This window comes from Tachypleus tridentatus, chromosome 13, assembly GCF_004210375.1.
Source record: "Tachypleus tridentatus isolate NWPU-2018 chromosome 13, ASM421037v1, whole genome shotgun sequence".
In the NCBI taxonomy this organism is placed as follows: Eukaryota; Metazoa; Arthropoda; class Merostomata; order Xiphosura; family Limulidae; genus Tachypleus; species Tachypleus tridentatus.
The window spans coordinates 37,123,092-37,150,601 of record NC_134837.1 but is presented as its reverse complement, the minus strand read 5'-3'; the positions used below and the strand labels follow the sequence as shown (position 1 = coordinate 37,150,601).

The following is a 27,510-nucleotide window of genomic DNA, read 5'->3' as shown; positions in this document are numbered from 1 at the left end:
TGGTTTTCTTGTCTGCACATCATGAGTTATTTGTGCTTCATTGGAATGAATCATTTAACAAAACAGGCATGACATCCATTGGACTAGTCCTGTATTGGAGAAGGAATGTTGATTATAATTCTAAAGTTATGACATATCTGCACGACATGTGGCAAGATTTTAGTAAAATGTACAAGTGTGTTGTACAAAAAAATAATCTGTGTAAAAAAGTTTACTCAGTCTGACTGTGAAATGTTTCAGTGCAAGTTGTTAATAAGGATAAAAAATATTCAATTCTTAACTAAATTTGTTTCAGTATCCATATGTATTGTATATGGTATTTACTCTTCTCTACCTTGAGACTTTGCTAAACAAGCAGTAAAAGGTAGAATGATTACTTGATAACTCTAACATCAAATACATAAATATCCATTCAATCAGATTATCTGTATTTCTGTGATACTTGGAGCTTGCTCCAGCTATCCATTAATTAAATCGTAATTTGGGTATAATGTGATGAGAGTACCATTTTCAACATTTTTTTTTTTCTAGAATGTGCAAAATTACAACATTCTATTTTACTTACCAAGTGATAAGTTTTCATTTTCTTAATCACATTTTATTCCTCTTGTCTTAGATGTGTTATTTTTATGAATCTTGGTGCAAACTTGTTTTGGTTTATGAAGAAAGGTTTTCCTTGAATCCTCCCCTTTTTTGTCAAATCATGTCATATATATATTAAACTTTATTCAAAACAATAACTGTTTCAAAATTTTAAAAAATTAAAACAGAAGCAAGATCAAATTATAAAAGCTATATGCAACATTGTTATATATCTCTTCTATAGTAAATTCAGATTTGGTCAATAACTTTCCTGTGAGGTTGTGTTTCAAGGTCTTATAACTTTGCATTATTTTCACCTAAGAAATTAAAAGGGTGTAAACTGTTTGTAGCTGTAATACCATAGGATGGAGATTACAAATAATGTGACTTATAATGAAATGTACTCATATGTAAAGAACTGCTATTATTTATTCTCAGCAAATGCAAGAACAATATATTCAAAGTTGCACAAACAAAACAGTTATTTCAGAGTTAATTCAGTGTTTATATAAAATTTATAGTAAATTGGTGTAGGTAAGCTTATTGCATTTCAATTGAAATAATTTCAAAATTGTTTTGGTTTAAAATTCTAATTCCAGTAACAGTTTAACAGTTATTTTGATATATGGGTTTGAGATTCTTTGTTGAATATGTAGTCCTTTACTTTAATGTTCTTGTAGAATTATATAAAAAACTTGCAAAGTATTTTTGTGTTTTTTATCAAACATTTTAATAAACAATTGTTTACAAAATTAGAAAATGCAAATTTTCATGTGAATATATATATGTGCAGAAACTTCTATAACAGAAGAATCACATCAACAAGTAGAAAAGGTTCCACCTTTGGATGAGAAATTTGCTCAACAAAAAGATACTCCTGTAGAAGAGTGAGTAAATATTTTATTGTTTGTTAAACATTTAGAAGACTAGCACATTTAAACATCTGTTTGAGTGAACATATTGTGTAATGAAGTTTGACTCTCTAAACTTCATACTGTCATTTTTTTTTCTTCAGAAGTTTAGATATTTTTAATATAACCTATGTGGAAGAAACTAGAAATGTAAATTCTTACAAATGTACATTTTAAGCTGTAAGTGCACAAAAATAGTTTGTTATATTTAATGGTAATACTTACTATCAGTTACCTAGATGCTGTTGTCATCCACTATTCAGTCAACAATTTCAAATGCATTGTTGCAAATTAAAATTAAAAAGAAATAGAGAAAAGAACTTCCTCACTGACACAAAGGAATAAATACATATATACTGTGGATCACAATTTTAATGATTTACTTCAATTCGTAGTTAGAAAACCAATTACTGAATATGTGCTTTAAAAGAAACAATCATGCATATATGTGTTTGATGCTTTTCTGCAGAACTGATGTTCAACTAGAAGTATTTTAATATCTGTTTATGGTCTTCAGTTATTTGCACTTTAAAAGTGACTATCTCAATATCTGATTTTCTCCATTGTTAGTAATCAATAGTCTCTTTAAACTTAGAGAAAATTTGTCATCCACTTTATTCTGCTAGTTATCTCATGAAACCTGCACATCTTATTCACCTTCCACTTGTCAATTATTTCATAGAACTTGTACACCTTTCTCACCATTGATTGTCATCCACTTTATCCTGTCTGTTATTTCAAGAAAGTTTTACACCTTTCTTAATTTGTATGGAAGTTTTAGTTTAAAAAGTGCTTAAAATGTTTCAAGAACCAAATATAACATTTAATAAGATATATTTAAATAGAATAAGTTCAAATTGGCATTTTGTGCTGTTACCACTTGTATATGGCATAACAAGAAATACATTTATTTCTCATTGCTGTTTCTTTATTATAAATTTAAACTAATATCTAATTAAAAACTAATAAAAATGATATTGGGTCTAAACCAACTGCTGTCTTTATACCAGTATAGTTTTTTTTCCAGCATAAATTGCTGCTAGAAATGCAAAACATGGACTTTTCTTGTATATATTGTTACTCGTGAATATAAGCCAAAGATATTGCCATATGATACAAAGTATAGATTTATTTCATAGTCACTTAAACTACAGTATTATTGGTACTTATGAAATAAGGACCTGCAAAACATTGTTATACTAAGCATTTCTGCCAGAAGCCAATGTGTGAGTTACCAGTAGTTAATACTGTATACAGGTATGATCCCTATGGGCAACAGTTTAAGTTAGAGATGGCATGCCTTAGTCTTGGGATATCATACCTGTTAATTTACCCCATATGTCATATTAGGTTCCATTTGGATCGTAAATACCAAATACCTGTAGAAATGTGACTCAAGACAGGATAAGAAAGTACAGTGAAATATAAAAATGTTGATTATGTTGAATAGAGATATATTTTAGCCTTTTCTCACATGGAACACCTGTAAATTTACAGAATTCTGTATTTGATAATATTTTTTCAAGTTATTGAAGAATTGACATAAAATTAGTTTATTTGCAACATTTCATAAAAAATCAATGTGGAATAAAATAAGTTTAAGAAGACAGTTGAATCATATTTTTTTATTGTTTATGTGCTAGATGTATGTTAAACATAATTATACATGTGGGACCATCAAATTGTTATGTATAAACAAGCAACTAAACTATTGTTTAGATTTATTTGATTACATCTAAATAAATGATATAAATACATCATGAAAGATGCTCTGCTGTATATTATATTGACAATCCTAATTTGACAAGATTTTAGAAACTTTGCAATGTTACAATAAGCAGGCTGCTAAATGAATCTATTCTGTCCCAAAAGATTCTAAAACTCCCATCAGGCATGTAAAAATTTAAAAAGATGTTCTTAGCTGGCTTGTAAAATTTGGTGAAGATTGCATTATACTAGTTAAATCAACATTATTAATTCTGACTGGTGAATGTAAACCAATATATCTTAGTACCATAAGTTTATGATTTTGTGGCTTATATTAACTTTTAGGTCATATGAAGCCTTCAACCAGATTGCCAAACAAATCATTGTCTGAACAAGATTTGAATTCTGAGTGGGGCATGTACAGATAGTTTATGGAATTTATAGACATTTGTCATGTTAAATAACCAACTTGAGATAGTGCTAATTATTAAAGTCATATATTGAAATATCAGTAATATCCTATTGCTCATTATTGTAAGTAATATGTCACTCTCAACTTAATCTCTACATACTTACATATTTATTAAAATTATTATTATTATTACTTGCCTTGTGCTTCATCTACTTTTATACATACACTGTAGTTTTAACATAAGTAGCAATGAAACAGGTATCAGATATGATTAGATACAAATCTTAGTAACATTAATCAAGACTTGAAAGTTATGGATTTAAACTATACAATGCCATGTGCTTGGTATCATTGTTGTGATAATGTTGAGCTTTTGCACTTGAGGAGTTGAAAGAATGGACAGTTACAACTTTCAAACACTTGAATTTCAGCATCTAAAAAGTTTGATGATTGGGTCCAGGTGGAACTTTAAAAAAGTTTATTTTGTGACCTGAGAAGTAACACAATGCAATTAGTTTGTTAAGGTCCTACTGTTTTATGTAAAAACTTATTGAAACATGTTAATCTATACCAAAACTAAGAAACAGAGAATTTATTAAAATTAATGTTAAGTTTTGTTAAGTAGATTGTGATGATGTTTCACGAAATCTCTACTAATTTTAACTTTTTATATTGTAGGCCAACTGATATTAAATCTGCTTATGTCTGATAAAGAAAGGTAAACGATATACTATTGAAAGAAGCTTATCAAAATAGTTTGTCTAAACAAAACAGTGTATATTTTTCAAATGCATTTATATCATGAAGCTAATATTAGTGCTTTTCTTGATAAAGGTAGAATTTGCAGTATTTATTGCAAATGTATCATCTTTGTTGCTCCATGAAATATATTTTACTGATGCCATAAATAATTTGGTTTATAATAGGAAAGTCTGAGTACAAAGGTTTTTCTGTATTGTGGCATTAAAATTAAATTTTTGTAATTATTAAAGTTACTTGAGCATAAAAATAAAAACACTGCAATAGTATTTTTTTGTGGTGAAGGTTCCTGCTGTACATTTTACAAGTAAACTTAGTTTCAAGCTATCAAGGTCTGAAAAACTGTAGTCACAAGAAACTTATTCATCTGTTCAGAATTCTCAAAGGCTGAGGATGGTCTAGTGGCTATCCAGATTATGAACCTGAGTATCATGATTTTTGTCTTCTTTCCATAAAAATATGCCTCTAACTTTGTTGCCATGAGTATATTTATTCGAGTAAATATGGGCCTCACAAAGCTGTCACAATGGTGCTATAACTCAAGTATTTTTTGCCATATTTGTAAATTACTGTATATTTTCTATAGTTCATTATTTAATATTAATCTCAAGTAACCTCAGAAGTGGAATACAGAAGTTAATATTTTAATTTGAGATTTTAACATTTATTTGATACTGTTTGATTTAGTCTAAATCTAGTTGCTTGTTTGTTCATTGTAAAATGTAGCTTTGAGCCTGCTGAAAATCCCACTTGGTGGCATTTTATAAGAAATATCCACAGCTCTTTCTTGATATTTTTGTGTGTGTGAATTCTAACAACCTAATGATGTGTCATTGAATAGGGACAGTAACATCAGACCTTAAATATGGTTATGCTGTACAGGATGGCAGGTTCATAGAAGCAAGGAAAATGAATGTCAAAAATTGGTTCTGGTAACTTAATACTCCTTGACCAAGTAACAAATTACCTGTCAGAAATAATCAGTATTCTGTAGTAAAGAGTATAGCTGGATCTAACATAATACTGCTGCTGCTCACAAATGAAGCACTGATAAAATAAATCATTGGGGTATTTATGCAGAATTACAAAATGTGCCATACCTGATGCTGTATCTGAAACTTGTGGGCTTTTTTACAGTAAATTACAGTTGCTATCTATTTTAAGAGTTATTTCTTTTAATTATGAAATTGAGTTGTTTGATAAAGCCTGCATATAGTGTTTAATAGTGCTATGCTAACTGTAAAATGTGACTAGGCTGATATTTAAAGGACCAAATATTTATCTTAGACCTATTTAAAGTTGAAATAGCAGGTACAATCTTAATTATGATAAAATATTGGCTTTCAAATTCAAAACTGATTTTCTACTCAGTATGGCCAAATTCTTCATAATTTGTAATTCTCTTTCATGGTGACCTTGCATAAATATATTAAAATGGCTTCATATTGAGATTACAGTGTTCCATAGGTTGCAAATTGATGTGGCTTGCAAGTAACAGTGATCTGTTATACGAATTTGTAATATTGTAATATCCTCATGGTATCTCATTTATATTTGAGGTTACTCTTCTGGCACTTTTATTCATAAATCACTCTCAAGTTTTTGCTGTCTGTCAATTCAGTGTTTAAGTAACTTAATAGTTTTAAATATCTTTCTACACTTCAAATGATAAAAGGTCCATTTATAGTAAAATTACCATGGTAATTTTTTTGGGTGGGTGCTTTACACTCTTGTAACAAAGGATATATCTCGCCTTTAGTATTTCAAATTCACTATTGTTTTTAACAACTAGAGGGGTGGAAGGTTTTAATAAAACACTTTTTAATGTTATTTACTTCTTCTATATAACTTAGGGTAAGGTTACAGATTTTATAGTCTCTATTCAGTAATATTTTTACAAGTTTTTGTTTAAAACCAATGGGACAGAAATCTCAAAATGTGAATAAAACCATGTAAGTGTCAGCTTAGAAAACACATCAGTAACCAGTTATGGCTTAAAATCCAAGTATCAAGAAATGCTAGTCTATTTTGATTTTGATGTTCTGTAGTAAAAAACTATTAGTTTGACTGTGTAATAACTTTAAAATCTGTTTAGATTGGTTCATATTCTGCAAGTGTCATCTACATGTCTTATTTGTATAGATCTTGATATTTTTCTAACTGTTGTTTTTCAGGATAACAAAAATTCATTAGCTACTAAAACCTCGTGGCTACACCATCAAGGTATTGATAAATAGATCCATTAAAATGGAAAATACAAACACAAATAATGTTTTAAACACTGTTTTTAGTCTGTCTACATTATCTAGATTGTTGATTCTCAAACTATGGTATATATCCCACTAGCAATATATGGAACTAATGTTGGTGATGCGTTGTAAGATTTATAATAAACCCAGTTTCAGCTTCCCACACATGTATACTTGCTACTTTCCTCATGTCTGGACTTGGCTTCTATCTGAATAAACATGACAGTTTTCATTACTTCAATTTGACAAAATTCATACCATATATTCTTCAATTGTGCAAAATAAAGTCAAAACCTTCCCATTAATACCAAAATCTTACAAGTATTAATTTTTGCTACAGTGTTTTTTGTTATTTCTTAAATTAAGTTTTGGTTTGTTCAAAGTTGAACTTGAGTCTGAAATGTTTGAGAATTATTGATTTAATCCTTTAAATACCAACTCAAAGCAAACATCCATAGTCCCATCTAATAGTATATTAGAAAGTTAAAGATTCAATATCAGAGATTTAACATGCAATAATTACCATGGGAATTTAACTGTCTGATGTGTCGTTCAAATTCAAAAGCTATAAGTAGTAGTATGTGTGCTTTGTGATTTTATACAAGACGTTGATTATGAACTCAGCTAAAGATTTTTTAAATGCCCCAATACTAGACATAATTGGCCTAACTAGGCATCCATCACAATGAGCCTTTGGGTTACCATACATGTGTGTATTTGAGCCAGCGGGTCTGATATCTTTATATGTGATTTTAATTTCTTATTTGTGTTATGATCTTAATTCAACTTTTCAAATATATTTTTTTATCATTCAGCATACTGTCTACCTGCTTGGTATAAACTATTTTGTTTAAAATTACATTTTCATTATCTTTATTATGTGTAGTAGTGATAATGTTTTCATTATTTTTTAATTCAACAGAAGTTTTGCTTTCAATTAGATAAATTACAACATTTTTACTATAATTCTTTCCTTTACATGAAGAAAGTACTATCTTTGAAATGTGTGACAGAATTTGTTCAGGTATCTCGCTCTCTGAACCAAATATCACAATATATATGCAAAAACGGCTCGTTTGGGTTGAGAAAATATTTTACGTAGAAGAGCGAACAACATTGTGACCTTCTTTGGTCATCGTCAGGTTCACAAAGAAAGAAAGAGGTAACTGACCGGAAGCTGACCACATGTTTGGAAGGGGTTGTGTAACTGAGTGTCGGAATGTAGAGGGCAGTGTCAGATGTTTGAATATATAATTTTATCTATTTTATTATATTAATATAGGTATAAAGGCATTCCTTTATATTGGTTTATTTTGGGTTTAAGTTGTTGTATAAGTAAGGCTTCTTTAATTTTGCGTTTGTTTATGTTTGTTTCTTTATTTAGTATTGAGTGTTTCTATGGTTATGTTGTGTTTATTTGACTTGCAGTGTTCGAAAACGTGTGAAGGTAACATTTTATGTTCTTTGAATCTGGTTTCCATTTTTTTACTTGTTTCTCCAATATAGAAGTCGTGGCAGTTATCACATTGTATTTTCTAAATAATGTTGGTGTTGTGTTTGTCAGTGTAGTTTTTACATAGAATAGATCTCAGTTTTGTGCCTGGTTTTTGAATAAATTTGGTATTAACTGGAATGTCATATTTTGTTACTAGTTTTGCCAAATGTTGGTTATTTGTCTGCTGATGTCAGGAATATATGGTATGCAGCAGTATATGGTTTTGTGATTTTTTTGATTCGTGAGATATATTTACTTTTGTTGGTTGATTTTGCTTTCTGTCTAGGTGTGCGCGTATAATGTTTTCTACAGTTTGTGGAGGAAACTTATTGATGTTAACTACTTAACAAGGGATTCAACTTTGCAATAGCACCTAGGTACATTCCAACCATAGAAATCAAAACATGTTTAGAAGATCTAGCCAGGAGAATTGTGATACTTTCTACAGAAAACTAAAACAAGAAAACAACCAAAAACAATCAACAGAAAGAAGACAACTTAGATAATTTTATTGACATCTAACATCCAAACTTCCCAGGTAAAATTAAAAATTTATATTTTCCAGAAACACCTAAAAACAACATATTAAACGATTTTTTCAAAGAATTTTCTCACAAAACCATCAACATAATTTCACAAAACAGAAAGCTAAAAAACAATTTTACAAAAAGAGACATTAATTTCATTAAAAACCTAAAACAAGACAAAAACAAAAATTCTAAAAGCAGATAAAGGTAACACTATAGTCATAATGAACACGAATGAATACAAACAAAAAATTTAAACCAATGCACACAAATCCAACAAAGACACACAAGACGCAACTAAACAAATTACTACTAAAAATGAAAAAAACCAACACAATTTCACAAACACTTTATTCCTACCTACGTAAAACCGACTCATGCACACCACAAATATACGGCATCCCCAAACCTCATAAACCAAATTGTCCATTACGACCAATAATGTTCACATATGAATCGTTTAATTACAATCTTGGTAAATACATAGCATGGGCATTCTCCAAATATGTAACATCAGCCAGCTCATTTATCAAAGACTTTTAATTTCAAGTCTAATCTAAATCAACTTAATCATAAAGCCTTAATGGCCAGTTTCGATGTTATATCCCTCTTTACAGAAGTTCCAACCACTGAAGCCTGCAAGAAAGCCTTAGAACTCTATATCCGAGACCCTAACCCAACTATAGATATTCCCAGCAATCAGTTAGAAACCCTCATAGAATTCACCACGATAAAGACAAACTTCATGTTCAACAACCACAACTATATACAAACAAATGGCCTGAGCATGGGCAACTCAGTATTACCAGTTCTAGCCAATATTTTTATGACACAAATTGAAACACAAGCAGTTAACACAGCATTACATCCACCACTATACTGGTACAGATATGTAGATGACACGGTTGTGGGATTCAGATCTACAGAACACACACTTAATTTTTTCAATCACATTAACTCTATACACCCCAACATTAACTTCACATGTGAACAGGAAGAAAGCAATCAAATATCATTTCTTAACCTCAAAATTACAAGAACCGACATACAATTGAAAACAGAAATCCACCGAAAAATCACCCATACTGGACTATACATTCCTTGGGACTCAGCACATGAAACAAAACAAAAACTCAACATACTAAGAAACCAAATAAACACAGCCATAAAACTATGCTCACCAGATAAAATTAACGATGAATTAGACAAAATAAAACAATACTTCATCAACATCAATAAGTTTCCTCCACAAACCATAGAAAACATTATATGCACACACCTAGACAGAAAGCAAAATCAACCAACAAAAGTAAATATATCTCACGAATCAAAAAATCACGAAACCATATACTGCTGTATTCCATATATTCCCAACATCAGCAGACAAGTAACCAACATTTGGCAAAAACTAGTGACAAAATGACATTTCAGTTAATACTAAATTTATTCAAAAACCAGGCACAAAACTAAGGTCTATACTATGTAAAAACTACACTCCAATATTATTTATAAAATACAATGTGATAACTGCCACGAGTTCTATATTGGAGAAACAAGTAGAAAAATGGAAACCAGGTTCAAAGAACATGAAAAGTCACCTTCACACGTTTTCGAACACTGCAAGTCAAATAAACACAACATAACCATAGAAAACACTCAAATACTAAATAAAGAAACAAACATAAACAAATGCAAAATTAAAGAAGCCTTACTTATACAACAACTTAAACCCAAAATAAACCAATATAAAGGAATGCCTTTATACCTATATTAAATATAATAATAAAATTATATATTCAAACATCTAACACTGCCCTCTACATTCCGACACTCAGTTACACAACCCCTTCCAAACCTGTGGTCAGCTTCCGGGCAGTTTCCTCTTTCTTTCTTTGTGAACCTGACGATGAGCGAAGAAGGTCAAAACGTTGTTCACTCTTCTACGTAAAATATTTTCTCAACCCAAACGAGTCGTTTTTGCATATATATTTCTCTACAAGTGGGTTTTCTTGACATCACTGATCACCGAAATATCACAATATGCCAGTTGCAGTACACAAAATGTAAAGCAATATCAATATTTTTCTCTTAAAACATTTTAGGAGGAAGAGCAATCTGTAAACCCTTGGCTAACACCCTCTCTACATTGTTTCAATTGGTAACCAGAATAATTATAGCACTACCAGGATTATTTGAAAGTATTCTTTTACTTGAACTCCACTTAGATTATTCAACTTCTGCAGTTATTTACATCTACATTGAGTCACCAAACTGTTACAGCTGTATCCAGTCTCATACCTTAGTTAGCTGACATCTGTGTATAACAATGTTCTTCAAACTGTTCCACCCATTCTGCAATTTTTCTATAAATAGGCTTAATTTCAGTATTTGGTCTTTTAAATTACAACTTAGTTATATTTTATAGTTGACATGGTACTATTAAATTTTGTAGATAGGCCATGGCCTAATATGAATAACTGTGAATTATGAAACAATTAGATTTCACAACCAAATAACTTTTAAAGTTGTGGCTCTAAGGTCAGGTGCATATTAATTTGTGTTTGAATATTTATTATACCAATTTAAAAGTCCCAGTTGGAAAATCAATTTTGAAAATTTTATTTTACGCTTAAGGAAAAATCAAAATTGTTAACTTTTAGGTTACAGTTTAGCAAATAAGCTGTTATTGCATTTTTTAAAAACATTTCCTATGTTATATAGATCATTGGAAGAAATCAGTCTTACCACTAGCAAAAATCAAGATGTATATCCAGAAAAAATAGAAAATGTACAACCAGGAGTCATCCTGAAGTCAGAATATTCTTCCCAAAAAAGTATTTTTGGTGCTGAAGAGACAGAAGGTATGCATTATTTGAAATATTACTTCATGACTAGGGCTGATGTTATATGATATGTATCTAAATACAGAAGTTTTTACTAACAAAGGTTGATAGTCTGTAATTTATTATCTATATTACTCACATTTTCTTATTTAAGTGGCACAGCATGGCCAGGTGGGTTAAGGCATTTGACTCATATTCTGAGGGTTGTGGGTCTGAATCCTGGTTGCACTAAACATGCTTGTCCTTTCATGTGTAGGAGTGTTATAATGTGATGGTCAATTCCACTATTTGTTGGTAAAGAGTAGCCCAATAGTTGATGGTGGGTGGTGATGACAAGCTGCTAAATTAGGGATGTCTAGTGAGGATAGTCTTCATGTAGCTTTGCATGAAATTCAAAAACAAATCAAACTTATTCAAGTACTTCATCCTTTGTTGTACTTTTCAAAAGGCAATAAAATTTTGTAAGAAATGGGTATAATGTGAGAGCTTTACGTTTAGTGTAAGCAAATGTTTCCTGCTACAATTTGAAGTAATTATAGAAAATAAAGGATAACTGTTTTATTTTGTATATTTTTAAGATGATTATGATGCCAGCTGACCAACTTCACATAAAATTAGCAAAGTGAACATAGCAGATAAAGTATGATTTAAAAAAAAAAAAGTTGGAGTTTATTTCAGAGGTTTTAGAGATAATACAATAGAAATTTGTTAATTTTGAAATAAACTAATTTTTCATCTTGACATGAAAATCAGAGTAGTGATTACTTTGAGTCCATATATTAAAATGTTAAATTTTAGCAAAAATACTTTATTAGAAAGTCTTATTTTGTTTGTACAAAAGATTTGTAATGCTTACCAAATTTCTTGAAGGTACTTAAAATCGTATTGAATGATGTATCAGTATGATCTTATTACAGCTTCAAGATACTTATTGTTTCACTGTTTCTAAACCTTTATTGATAATTCATATGAATACAAAATTGTTAATTTCAGGTTATTGATAGTTTGTCTAAGTATAAACATTCTTGAGCAGATATGCAGAAATATAGATGTTTAACTGTAGCCAAGAAATAGTTAGAATCATGTAAAAAGTTTGATTATAAACTTTTTGGTTTTCAGTATTTTGAAGTAAGTTTATTTGTTGTTTTATTACATTTTAAATGAGTTAGCATTTCATGCACGAGATAAAATATTTACATTTTTTTACTTACTAAATGTAAAATATTTTACTGACACCATAAATACAAATTTCTTAGTGAAATACATTGTTGTAAATTCAATATAGCACTGAAGACCAGGATATAAGAAAATCTTATTTTGGACAATCTGTTAGCCATTTTACATTCTCTCTCTTTCTCTGTTTTTTTTTTATCAGGTTTTTATCTCCAGTTGCCTTGGTTTTTGTTTTTTGACTTGTGCTATGATGGTTTATTTTTATGATCCTAATTTATTTTTGTATTTTTGGAAATTTTAAGTTCACTTACTAAGAAGTCTACGTATAAATGATTTATTTGGCTTTTAGCAGTGGAAACTGGTCAGTTTGCAATAGTATTTTTAACAAATTATCAAATTCTGATTTGTAAAAAGAGTGAATAATTTTTATTATTACATAGCATTAGTGGCAAGGATGACCCTGTAAAATTGGTTAGAGCAAATTTGAACTTAAATGTAATAGCACAAGATGCAATGGAGTCTAGTTTCATTAAAAGCTAGTTTCAGTTCTTAAGCAATAACATCAAATCCTTAATATGCTTTCTCCATTTTGGAAATTTATGTAGGAGGCAGGATTACCCTTTGCTCTGAACTTAATGGTATTCTCTGTTATATTTGATATATTTTGATATCTTGTATAATGTTATTTTGAGCACAAATCAAATTTTTGTCAGTAATTCAATTACATAGTCATCTGCTATAATTAGTGATTTTTACTTTATCTTTCAAGGAAGGATTTAGACAGCAACTCTGTCTTGTTTCTTTTTTTTTTGTTCAAATGACTTTCTGATTTGTGAAGTACTAAAGTTCAAATCAAGCATTTGAAATTACACAAGTCTTTGATCGTGATTTTTGTTTGTTTGATCAATTCATTGTAATGTACTAACTTGCTTTAATGGCCAGCACTAGCAGTCTGTCACAAACACAGCATAACCATTAGTGAAATTCAGTTCACAGTACACTTGCACTATAATTATTGTAATGGAGTTGAATGATGGAATTCTGAATGGAGATATTTCAGAAATTTCTACCTTTCAATCAAGGCATTGCAGCAGAAAATAACATAGTTTTAGGTTGACTATGTATGACTTTCATGTACAAGTTTTATGATTCTTCACATTTGATCTACTTCATCTTAAAAGTGATTAAGATAAAATTCTGCAGGTATGCTATTGATAACATTAATTACTTCCTATACAAAACCATTTGCTACCACTATTGGAGAATGGTGTTCTGACTGACCACTGCCTCTGAGAGTGCCTAATTTCTTAAAATTATATACCTTCAATAAAAGGTTAGATCTGCCTGTGATTAGAAATATTAAAAGAAAAATTAACATTGTTTCATAATAAATTATTGTATTTGTTATTGGTTGTTACATAGGTCATGAGTAATAAAATTTCTATCTTAAACAACAATTTTGCTTTGTTAATGATGAAGAGAAATGAACAACAGGTTATTACACATTTATCAGTTTGTTGTGCTAATTCTGCACGTACACCCACAAGGTAAGGTATTGTGAAACTGTATTGCGTTCTTAGTTTTTATATGTATTGAATACTGTCCTTCACAATTATTTTATACAGAATATGTTTGGAATTCACCTCAGGACCCTGCATGTATTCTTCAGCTCTCCAAAGATGCCTCGCTCGTCACAGAAAGTGTTGATGATGAAGGGTATGATCTTGATTATCAAATGCTGTTTTAAAGAAAAGCAAACAAAAAAAGTCAGTTCAAAGTTTCCTTTAAAACAATTATTTTAATGTATTTTATTTTTGTTAAATTAGTTTGGAAATTGAACTTATGGTTGGAATGATGAGCATTAAGGCAACATAGCTACTTTGTGTTACTGGTGTTTTCTTTCTGCCAGTTCAAGTAGTTGTAAGTTATTCAGTAACATGCTTGATTTTAGTTTAGTTACTATGTCTATTAACAAATATATATGTACTTTTGAGTAAGTTGATGTTATAAGCTTAACTTGCCTTGGTACATTGAACAAGTTATGAATTTGTACCTTATGCATATCATTTTTATTATTCACACCTTTCAGAGCTTTGAAATGTTCATCCACATCTATTAGACAATTCCAAACATTTATAAGTGTATTGATTATTCAGATTTTAAAAAAATTTTGATTATTAGATTTATACTTTTTCTATTCCAATCATACTAGCTAACTGGACTTTGTATCTCAGGAGAGCTGGTATGGGTATTAACACTTTTATCAATAAGGAGAGAACGATGTTTCGACCATCCTAGGTCATTTTAACCTGAAGGTAACCTAGGAAGGTCAAAACTTTGTTCTCTCGTTATCAGTAAAAGTATTAATATCCATACCAGCTGTTCTGAGATGCATTTTTATTTCAAGTGGGTTTCTTGTCATCAAGAATTACTTCACCACTAACTGGACTTTGTTGAGATTATAGCTCATTTGTTATTTGAAAACTTATTATGCTTAACAGAGCATTAAGAAATATTAATGTTCACTATTCTTATACAGGTTGAATTACTTAGACTGATCTTTTAACCACCATGTAACCATGAAACAGATCTAACTTTTACTGTCTTAAACTTTCTTTGTAAATATTTGGTAATCTTTTATTAAATATAACAAGTCTTTTGTGCACGAAATCACATTTTTTTAAAGAAGTATTATTTAGTAGTTATTATTAGTAAAGATGATGTTTGCTCTCAAATAAGAAACTTTAGATTTAAATATTCCTTTCTAGTGGACTAGAGGTGGGTGATTAGTGGTATTTGCTAATTTGATTAACCTTTCAAGACGTCACTGGTCAAAGGCCATGTCATCACGTTTGTTGATTTGCATTTAAAATTTTATTGAGCTACTATTTTATGAATTTGTCAGTAAGTTTGGAACCAAATTGTAAATTATAATTCAAGCTTTAATATTATATTTGTGAGTTAAGTTCTTAATTTAAAAGTAAATATTAAAAGAACACATTTAAATATAGATTTTAGTGAGTCACTTGGTATGTTGAATGCAGCACTGTTTAAAATTAGGTGTTTGTGATCTCAAAATACTGAGTTCATAGTTTTGTACAAATTAGGAACTCAGATTACTAATATTAACAAGCTAGAATATAAAATTAGAAGTTATCTTTCTAAGATATGGCTTATGAACTGAATCAAATACAGTGGCTCTGTTCACCTCTTTCTACTAAATGATCCCTTATACACACCTACTTCAATATATAACATGTAAATAACCAATTGACAGCTTAGACTGTTCCCCAGGTGGCTTTCTCAGCCATTTTAATATGTGAAAAGGCTACTATATTATTGAATACGTAACATGAGTGCATGTACAGTGCATCAATTCAAGTTATGTAATATTAGCTCGGTGTGACTGGAAAGTCAATATAATAAAAAAAAAATGTATAATATATAAGTAGCATTGTGAGATTTAAGCTACATGTACTAAAGATTTTTATCTGTGTTATAATATGTAGTCAGTGTAGCATGAAAAAAGCATAATTTGTATTTCCTAATTTTTTATGATGGTTACGAGGTTGGTTAAGTGACAGAACCCACATAGTTAGACTATACAAATTAACATAAGATATAGTCTTACTAAAAACAAGTGTTTGAAATCTATTTAGGAGGTTTTTGAGATTATGCAAGTAATATTTGAGATTTTTGAATGAAGAATATTTTAATCATAACATGAAATCACTTTGCACTCAGACTCGTAACAAAAGTGCCTCGTTATTTTCACAAACAAATCTTTAATACGAATACTTCATTAGAGATCAAATTTTTTGTTCACAAAATACTTGTAATATTTACTAAAGGTCTACCAAATTTTGCGAAGATACACATGCTGTATCAAAAGTTATAGTGCAGATACTTAACATGTGCAAATGTGTAGACAAACTTGAGTATACTGTACCAAACTCGTTGCAGAAGGTTTAATTGATTAGTACACTGCATGTCTTACAACCCAATAAAAGCAAAAAAGGAAAGGTTTTTTGCAACTGCATTAGCATTTTCAACCACTGAATTATTCTGTGGTATTAATTTTTCTATTTTCTTTTATGTTGATTTATTTTCTATAGTACTTTTACAATTACGTTGGGCAACAAAATAAATGTCTTTCCTACTAAAAAAAAATCAACTGTTTCTGAATACATTGATGATGCTGATTCAAAAAATCATATTGAAAATTATTGTGCACCTCTAGTTTTCACGTTATGTTTAGATTTACTCAAAATGTTCTTGTATATCATGAAAATGATTTTTATTTATTAACTTTGAAAATCAGATTTAAGAATGCTCAAAAACAATACATAATAGCCAACCAGTTTAACCTTTTTGATACTATCCAAAATTATATTTATGGGCTGTCTAATGTGATAAAGTGAATTTACCCCATGGTACGACAAAAACTTCTTCATCTATGGTGATCACATTTGATGGCCCCAAGTTTATTTAATGTTTACAGTTTGAACAATACTTTATGTATTGTTGCTTTCTTCTAAAGCAATTTTTTCTAGTTTTTTTATTAATTATTTGTTTCAATTTTTAAATAATTTTACCACATTTTATGAATCAGGTAACTAGTTGCATAAATGCCAAAAAAATATTACCACTTGACAATGGTTAAAAAACCTTTTTAATGTTATCAGTAAATATAAAGTGAATTTAAGACAATACAATTTTAAATGGGATCCCTGATTGGAATGTTTTGCTGTCTACTTTCAGAATGTACATCATTCCACCATCACCAGAAGCCTATGGTCCTACCCCCATAATGTTTCCGAGCACTCCTTCACTTGAAGAATATGTAGCAGAAACAGGTGAGAATACATCTTTTCAACATAATATTCAGAAGTGAATCTAGATGTTTACAATGTAGCTGTGACATTATCAAACTTATGAATTTATTAAAGTAGTGCATTGGTTCTGAGATTGAAGTTTATTTTTTATCAGTGTGAAGAAATAGGCTGACACGAGATTTTAAAGTATTTTCTGTTGAAAAGAAGACTAGAAGGAAATACTAAGCTCTCAACTTTTAAGGTTCTAAGAAAGCATGTCTTGAATTTTAACCAAATACATTCTTTACTTTCAATAATAGGAATGCTTTTTAAAGTTTGCTCTCTCTATTTTCAGAATATATATATATATATTCCTTCATTGCCAGAAACATAGTCTTATACCTATATTATTTCTTACTACTCCATGGATGTGACAGTACATATTGATTTACATTGTAAACACTGAAAACATTTATACATGCAAGTTTTGCCATTAATAAACAACCTAATAGTTTGAATAAAATGAACAAATTAAAAAACCTTTCTAAATATATTTTTAGAAATCAAACAAATATATATTTAGTGTTATACTGGAGAGATTTACACATTTTAATCATAAAGTTAGAAAACAAATTAACTTTACACTCCAGATAATTATAAAATAACTTATTTTAACCTATGTTTTACTTTTGCAGCTTCTTCAGGGGTAGTACATAATTTTACATACTTGTTCCTAAACGTTATGTTGAATTGAAATATTTTGTGGTGTTTTGTCCTAAAGTCCTCTTCAGGCAAAGAACAAAATTCAGTTATGTAGCCTTTAGGTAGATTTGCTTTAAATTCAACAAACAAAATTTTTTTCAAATGATACTAAGATGCAGAGAAATAGTTGAATCAAACATCTAATAAAACTGGCACATCTGAATAAACTTTGTTTATGTTGGCAATCATAACTTCAGGGTTATTGCTACGGTCTCACAGTGAAGGGTCCTAGACTTTTAACCTTTTTTTTTTTTCAAGATTCACATTGAGATTTTCATGGGTTCCAAACCAATTTTTTTTTTTGGAAAGAAGCACTTCCATGTTAATAAAAATTTATTTACAATGTACACTATATGTTTACTTTCTGCAAGTGGAAAAGTGCATGTTAATGTTCAATGAAAAACTTTATTTACAATTTACACTGAATGTTTTCCTTTATGAGTGTAAAATAATTTTCATGATAAGATTAAAAATACTTCATGTGAAAATTTTCAAAAATCATTTGCATAACCTCTAAAACCTCCTACATAAATTTGTTTTTCATAAAAACAATATTTTATTTGTCATTTCCTTTACTGTAATTCTGTATGAGGTCAGTTGATTTGAATGACCTTATAATCACCGAAAAGAAATAGCAAATAATTATAAATTTCTCCAATTTTGATGGATGGAATGATTGCAAATTGTAACAGAAAATTACAATTGATTATCCTAAATAACTTGAAGCTTGTTGTGGTATACACCTATTTATACGTAAATTTTATTGTTCTATTGCCCTTTGCACTGTCTCACTATTACTCATCCCATATAAGTTGTAAAATATTTGTAACTAATGTGTAGCTCTCATTGTGTTATTGAATTATGTAATATATGGACTACTTTGTGAGCATATCATGAAAAATTAATGTTATTTATTCTACTGTTGCTAATTTTAACATTTTAGTTATTTTTATAATAAATAAAGAATGGATGTGAAAAACAAAAAATAAAGTGCATATTTGGGTCTTTTTATTTTTTGTTTTTGACTCTATGAAACTTAACCCTATTTTCTTTTATACTAATTGTACAACTGCATCAAAATTTTTCTATTTAAATAATGAACCAAATAGCACAGAATGGTAACTTGGCAAAAGGAAGTTATGTTCCATAACTACCTCAATTTTTCAGGCTTTCAAACTGTGCAACAAAAATCATTAACAATTCAGATAAGCTTGCCAATGTGTTTCTGTTGGAGTAAGGTTTGAACTGGGAGGTAAATAGACAATTCTTTGTAGAGAAAATCTTTGGCTTTCTATTGGCTGTAAATAACAATATTAAACATCAGAGAAACTATTAGCAAGTTCTGAAAGAGAGGACATGACTAATGGGTGTGTTAAGTGGGGGTCTGATTTTTATTGCTCTGTAACTAAATAAGATAAAGGCTATGTAAATTATGCTTTACCTGAATGATGAAAACATTATAATGGGTAATTTACATTAAATTTTGTTCTTCTCAAAAAGGTGGTAAAAAAAACTAGAGAAGAGGGAATACACAATAAATGTCACAGTTCTTGTACTTGGGGAGACTGAAAAGTTTTTAAAATATTTCCTTCTACAGTTAAGAACTTAAAACTTATATAATACTAAACTTTGATTTATTATTTACATTGTGATGCTGATTTTATTCATATACATAGTATTTAATTAAATTTTGAATGTAACTGTGAAAGGTTGTGACATGCACACTTTGACCTTCCTGAGGTGCAAGGGTTAATCATGTAGTACTTTTGTGTGGCTTTATTTTTATGCAATTTATTGTCATTTATAAAACCTGCTTGAAGATGAATGTGGAGAGTTGTATACAAACTATATTCTTTTTAGTTCATAAAGGTATGAAGTTCAAAGCAAAGTACTTATGGTTACCTTGCATATGGGGCATTTTGCAACCAGTATTCAGTACCTGGGGTTAAAATCTCATGCAGCCTGACAAGTTCTCATGCATACTGGACCAAGGAGTTTGGGTTGCTTTTTATTGTTTGTAATGAGTTTTATTTTATAAATAATTCACCTAACAGCCTTTTAAGTTCAAAAGTAAGGAACCTGATAATTCTTTAAGTGTAAATGATTGATTACAGGAAACTATGAAAGCTTAAAGTTATTTTCTAACTCTTTGAGAATTAATAAAATAACTAGTTAATTTTCTACAAGTTAAAAGATAACTATGAAAATTGATCTTGAATCAAATGAATTGCTTAGGACAGTGGTTCCCAAACATTTTAGACAGTTCACCCTTTCTTATTGTGGTATGTCACACATCCTGTCTATACACACATGTGCATATATTGGTAAAGAAAAATTCATTATGCAATTGTCACAAATTATTGAAAATTACACTACACTAAATGTGCAAACAGATATGCACATGACTATAAAGTAACATGAATTTTATGTCAGATACTGCTTACCTATTAGTAAGAATAATGAACCTGTTCATTGGAGCAGGATAATTTCATCAGATGCTTGATAAGTAACATACATCATCAGGTGGAAGACAGATTTTTCCAGTAATATGCAAGCTCTAAAAGACAGCAGTTAGACACATGCTGCTAAGTAGAAGTTATGACATACCAGCAGTAGCAGGTTGTGTTTTATTTTATAAACATAAGGAAAAGAAGTGTGCTGTAGTGTTTTATTTTTTATTCTTCTTACATCTCACCAGAATGCATTCTGTGTGCCCCAGTTTGAGGAAATAAGCCACATTTATTTTTTCATTAACTTGATATGAAATGTACAAAACATATGATAAATGTTGTTGATGTCCAATGATTGATCCAGAAGATAAAACAAGCATGTTAGTAAAGTAGAGAGAAGTAAGTTATACTTAGTGTTTCAAGTTTTATTGCTAAATTTAAAAACAAAACAAAGCTATTAATGGCAAGCCTATGCCTTTTTCATTAATTTAATATCAGATATTTACTTTATAATTTACAGCAGCTAAAGTGTTTAGAATTGAGCATAATTTGTGAAATGGTTGCTGAGTGATACACATTTATTAAACTATATGATTGTTTTGTCATAGTTTTTTTTCATAAATATAATATAGTAATATATATTTCATTTGCAACTTTTTGCAGAAGCAGATTACTATGATACAAAGGATACAAAGCAGACAGAGGTGGGCCACTTTAGGAGATGCTGAGAAACTTTGTTAATTTTATACTGATTTGAAATTCATTGCACTGTATAGATTTGTGAGTTCAATGAAATGTGTACTTGAATTGAAAATAACAGGGTTTATATTTTAAGCATTTTAATACTGTAGCACAATTAATATACTAGTAGTTTCATTTTTTATTTATTTTAAATAGGTTTTTATAGATATTTGTTTTATAAAAAGGATAAAGGTTATTTTCAAAATTTGTAAATCAAATTAACTAGTTGTGCAATTGGAAATCTAGAGGGCTGAACTACAATCTGTGGTTTTTGGGACTTACAAGTTTTCAGAAGTGATTGTGATCTAGTTTTATCTGAAAATGGCATTTTTTTGTCTTTGTGAAAACAACAAATCTGTTTATTGGAAAGGGGAAGTACTGTTTTCTGTTGCTCAGTTTAATAAAGGTTTCTGCTATGTTTGATTTATAACATATTTTGATATAGAATTGTTTTTTTTTTCATAAAGTTAAGTATGACTGTAACCAATCTTTTAACCTAGTCTTCTACATTTTCAATACATAAAATATTATTTACAACTGATGTAGTTTCATTGATAAATATATTTATTTTGTATGAAATATTAATATCATTGTGTATTTATTGATTTATGGTAAAAATGTAACTTCATCACTAGATGAAAATAAGTAACATATTCAGTTTTTGTTAGCATGGTTGAAGAATGTATTCTGTCATTGAATAAGATTATTTTCTAATTCCATATATATTAATGAGCTGGATACTCTGTAGGTATATTTCTCTTATTTTGTGTAAAGGTAGGATATAAGAGAGGTTAATTGCTCTACCCTGTATCTTTTTCCAGGAACCTCGGATCTCTCTTTCCTTGGCAAAAGTAAGAAAATGTGGGAACAAGGATGTACAACAGCAACATTCAGAAACTATCAGCCACTCATCCAACATCTCAACAAAAAGAACACCTGAAAGAAAAGACTTGATTTGTGGTGAAAGTGAGAAGACTGGTTCAGAAGAGAAGTTAGATTCTCTCTCTGTCTGTCGTAAGATAACTTTCAGCCAGGATGACTCTTCTCAAGAAAATACACCAGAAAAGGTTAGGGATCTTTTGGCAACTCAAAAGTCTCGATTACAGAGTTTCTATAAAGATTCAGAGACATCACATCAGGAGGTGAAAGAAGTTTTTCAAGAAAGTGCAACAACAGCATTTGTACCACATTCCCATGTGTCAACACCTGAGTCTTCTTATAGTGGTGGACGTGCTTATCGCATGCTTTCCAAGAGGGAAAAAGTGGTCAGTGATTCACCCAAGAAGAGTCCGAAGATGAGTGAAAAGCGCCATGCCCAAGCTTCATCTCCAATTCTTACTACTAAACATAGAAAACACTTTGAAGTGGAACAATACAGCATATCTGATGTTGAGATGGCTCAGGAAGAAAAAGTAGAATCACAAGGTGAAATGGAAGAAGAATGGCATCTCCATCTTTCTGCTTCTGAAAATACCCAGTCTTTTGCTTTTTCGTCTCAAGAAGAGTCACATGAAGACATAAGTACAGGTGTGTTACATTTTTTTATACTGTTAAGTTATTTTTTTTGTGTTATATTGAGAAAGTAGTATCATGAACTTAAGGAAATGAAATTTATTAGTTGCAGTGGCCGTTTTCATGGTTCTAGTATTCTGGTTATAGGCATTTGTTTAATAGCTTGATTTTGTGAGAATCTCAAACATGTAACAGAAACTCTCTTTAACTCTGTTGATTCTACCATATTCGTGATCCCAAAATGACGATCCACTTTTGCATACTATAATGTTTAACATTATTTGTGTATATTCATAAAATCTGGCAAGCTTTCAGTAAATATTACAAGCCTTTTCTGCACAAAAAATCAGATTTTTTATTAAGTTATTTTTCTAAACATTTCTCTGAATGTATGGAGTCAATGTCAACTGAGTGCAAAGTGATTTTGTGTTAAAGTTAAAAATACTTTTTTATCTTAAAATTATGAAATTTCATTTGTGCAATCTTGAAAACCTCATAAATAAATATAAAACGTTTTTGTTTTTGTCCAGTAAAACTTTATATTTGATTTATTTTCTCTGTCTACTTCTATTCTCATTCAGACAGTTTGACTGATTTCATGAACAATGAAAAAATACAAACTAAATATAAGTTCTATCTTTTTTTTTCTTTCTACAATAACTGCAATTTTAACTTGAAACTACAGTTCTTTATCCTCAATAGCTTAAAGCTCTTAACATTATATATCTATTTATACTTGATTGTTTTATTGCCTTGTGAACTATGTTTAATTAGTAATCCTGCCACACAACTTGTAAATCATTTGATGAATGTGTAGCTCATGTTACTATATTGAATTGCATAATGCACAAGCTGCTTGTGAGCATATCTCATGAAGAATAGATATTTTTTATCTTACCTGATGTAATGTAATAGGTCTAATTTTTATTTTAGTTACTTTTATAATAAGTACAAAATACATATAAAAAAGTCAGAAATGTAGTACTTACTGTCTCTCCTTTTTTTTTAATGTAAATGTGAATACCAAGAGAAAAAGTTTCAAACTGAAAGCAAAATAAAAAATGATCTGTACAGAAATAATATATTATACATCACTTAATATATTAATTTTTTTTTCTTTCAAATGGTTGTAAATAATACTGTGTAAAACATTATAGAGAATTATAAGGAATCTGTGAAGGAAAGCATGTGCTTAAGTATATGTGGTAAGTGGGTCTAATTTTCTAGTTTATGGCATTGTAACTAAAAGATCAAAGGCAATAACAGTTACACTTTGCATTAGATACATCTATAATATAAAAAGTAACTTGTTATATTTCATATTTCTTGGAGGATTGGCAAATTAATTAGAGAAAAGACCTAGAGAAAAATGTAGGGAGACTGAGGAGTTTTAAAATATTTTCTTAAAACTTGTATTAAAAGTAGATTCCAGGTTTGTTCATATACAATGATGATAAAGCAGTGTAATTTCATATAAATTTGCATATTTTAATCTGGTCATAATGAAAGGTTTAAAGAAAGGACATGAAATAAATCTAACATTTTTATTTGTGGGTTTATTAACCTTTTCCACATGGGTCACAGGCCATATAATTGAATTTGTTGAGTCACATTCAAAATTTTATTAATCTACTATTTTATGAACTTATGTTAATAAATCTGGTATCAAACTGTAGATTATAATTAAAATTTTAGTATTATGCATTATTTAATTTCTTGGTATGTTGAATGGAGAACTTGTTAAATTAGATGTTTGTGATGTCAAAATACAAAGACTAGTTTTGTATGAATTAGGAACTCAAATTGCTAATACAGTAAAAACTGTCTAACGCAGAATCGCACAGGACCGAGTAAAATTTCTGGCTTAAGCAGGTTTGCTGGCTCAGACAGTGAACATGCATTTCCTTAATTATATATAATTTTTAAGCAGAACATTATTACTTGCTTGACTCAAGGGAAATAAGACATTTGTGAATAAAGTTATACTGTTTATGCTATATTTATTAGAATAAGAACAAAAATAGACACTCAAAATACACAAGTACACAAAATCGTTATCAAATTTATTTGAAGAAAGTGTACAGCTGTTTCTTTTTTTAATGGGCTTTCTCATGTGGTTAAAAGAGAATGCCAATTCTACAGTCTTTTCAAGAAGTTAATTTTCTTTTCATTTTCGCATACAATTTGATAGCGTTAATATAACTTAACACTTGCAAAGAAGTAGGAATTTCTATATCCTCACTATATTTTCCATTTTTTTCATCTTCTGAATCTCTCGTACTGTTACCATCTTGCAATTCTATTATAGATTTTAAATCAATTTCATCAGTTTCTGTTAAAATATTCTTGTCAACGTTCAAACACCTTTGTGTTCACAGAATCATCTGCATCAATCTTCTCAATCAGAGTTTGGATTTCACTAGAATCATCATAACAAACAACTTTTCCACAATCTCCACCATTATCAAGAATAAATCCACAGTTTCAAAAGCACTTTATTATACATTGATTTTTTACACATTTAATTGAATGAATTGTAAATGCAATTGCATCTAACACATCAATTTTCATGGTCATTTTAGATGCTCTCTTACAGTTGTCCATGTTTGCAATAATATACTGAAGCATCAAATTTCTGTATTTCAGTTTTATACACTGTATAATTACATTATCTATTGGTTGCAGAACTGATGTTGTAAGTGGAGGTAGAAAGACTAAACAAACATTTGAAAGTTGAACTTTTGGGTGACAAGTTGGATTATCTAGGAAAAGTAGAATATTGCTATTTTCTTGTTCCATTCTTTTGTTTAATTTGTTCAAAAATTCCTCGAATATAGCACTTGTCATCCACACTATTATTCGCTTTTCATTTCACAGGAAGTTCATTCCTCCTTAAATTTTTGAAGTAGTGCAGATTTTTACTTTTACCTATTACCCATGGTTTCTCTAGTTTTCCATCAGCAGATGTGACCAAAAGTACAGTCAATCATTCTTTTGAATAGTGACCTCAGGAACACTTTTCCCTTTTAATCTGAACATTTTATTGGGAAGAGCTCTGAAAAATAAAGCTGTTTCACCTGCATTTGCAGTATCCTTTGGGTTGTAATGATGAATAGTTTCTTTTAACTTTTCATGCCACTTTTCACCACAGTTTTGTCAACATCAGTTGACAGAAAACTGCTCAAACGTGATGCAGTTTAGCTCATGGTACTTAGTAACCTTTTCTTTTCTTTTCACCAAACCAGTTTTGTTGCTTGTTAAATATTTTTCCATTATTTTATCCTTTCCTTTAATAATGTTGTAAGTCTGTGTCTTTCCACATTTGAAATAAGCAGTGACTTCTCAAATGCTCTTCTTTCTCATATACCATTTTCATGGTATAAAATTCTTCCTTGAGATTTAAGATTTTCTATTTCTTCTCTATGGGTCTGAAAAATAAAACATTCAAAATAAAACCACTACTACTACTTCATTTTATCATTTTCTGTTTTTCTACTTTTACTAAATTAATATTAGCTTAATACCCTCATTTTTTAAAATTAAAAAATTTTTTAAATGTTACTAAATGCTCTCATTTTATTAAAAAATACTAAATACCACATCTTTATAAATACATATGCAAGTCCTATGTTTTATATAAAAATAAATTCATAAGTTATATTTATTCCAATGTAATCCTTTAATGAAATAAAAATCATTTGACTATCAAGTATAATTTATCCAAAGCTTTATCAAATAACCCCAACCTCAACCCACATCTAACCCTAACCCTAATCCAAAATTCATTAAGATATTGCATGCATATTTAATTGCTTTTTTTTTAAATTAGGGTATTTAGTAGCATTTTTCAAAAATGAGGGTATTAAGTAAATTTTCCCTAAATTTTAAAATTAGGGAAGATAGGATTTTTTTTTTACAAGAATTATTTAAAGAATAGAATTTTGCACTTAAGACAAATATATTTCTGCAAATCATAAATCTAATTTAACTGCAAAAATAATGACAGCAGAAAAAAGAACAGTATTGGTTAAATATATTCTTACTGTAACAAAATGTCCAAGAATTTATTAATATTTAAAGAAATTATTAATTAAATAAGAAATTAATATTTCATCAAAAACATTTCTTCTGCCTTACTCATGTTTTAATTTTACTTGTTGATAAATGAAGTAGGTGAAAGATAGTTTTCCATCTGCATTATACAGGTTCTGCCATATAGAGGGCCTTTTATAAGATAATACTGCACAATTTTGATATTTCTGGCTTGTATATTACTATATTAACAAACTAGAATTAAAATAATAACCTCTATGTTTTCTATATACTTAGATATTTGTATTGAATGAACACAGTAGCTGTGCTCCCTTTTGTTTTTTTACCCCATTTTTGGAAACTCTCCTTTACATACATTTCCTTCTGTCTATGACATGTGAATAAGCAGTCAAAAGTTTATAATGTCCCCATAGTGGTTTTCTCAGCCATTTTCAAGTATTACAATGCCATTTTGTTCTTTCAATACAAATCTTCAGGCTAGTGGGTCTGTAGTCTGCTTGAAATTTTATATTTATTACTA

General features: G+C 29.4%; 1 protein-coding gene across 1 annotated transcript in view; it reads left to right on the top strand.

Annotated features, from left to right (window-relative positions):
* LOC143236114 (uncharacterized) overlaps nucleotides 1-27,510 on the top strand; it is a 92,774-nt gene that overhangs the window by 9,331 nt on the left and 55,933 nt on the right. Inside the window, exons 5-10 of the mRNA XM_076474388.1 lie at nucleotides 1,376-1,469; nucleotides 11,364-11,503; nucleotides 14,284-14,374; nucleotides 17,420-17,514; nucleotides 21,348-21,388; nucleotides 22,247-22,952. Coding sequence (XP_076330503.1) covers nucleotides 1,376-1,469; nucleotides 11,364-11,503; nucleotides 14,284-14,374; nucleotides 17,420-17,514; nucleotides 21,348-21,388; nucleotides 22,247-22,952 — 1,167 coding nt within the window. The remainder of the gene's footprint in view (nucleotides 1-1,375; nucleotides 1,470-11,363; nucleotides 11,504-14,283; nucleotides 14,375-17,419; nucleotides 17,515-21,347; nucleotides 21,389-22,246; nucleotides 22,953-27,510) is intronic.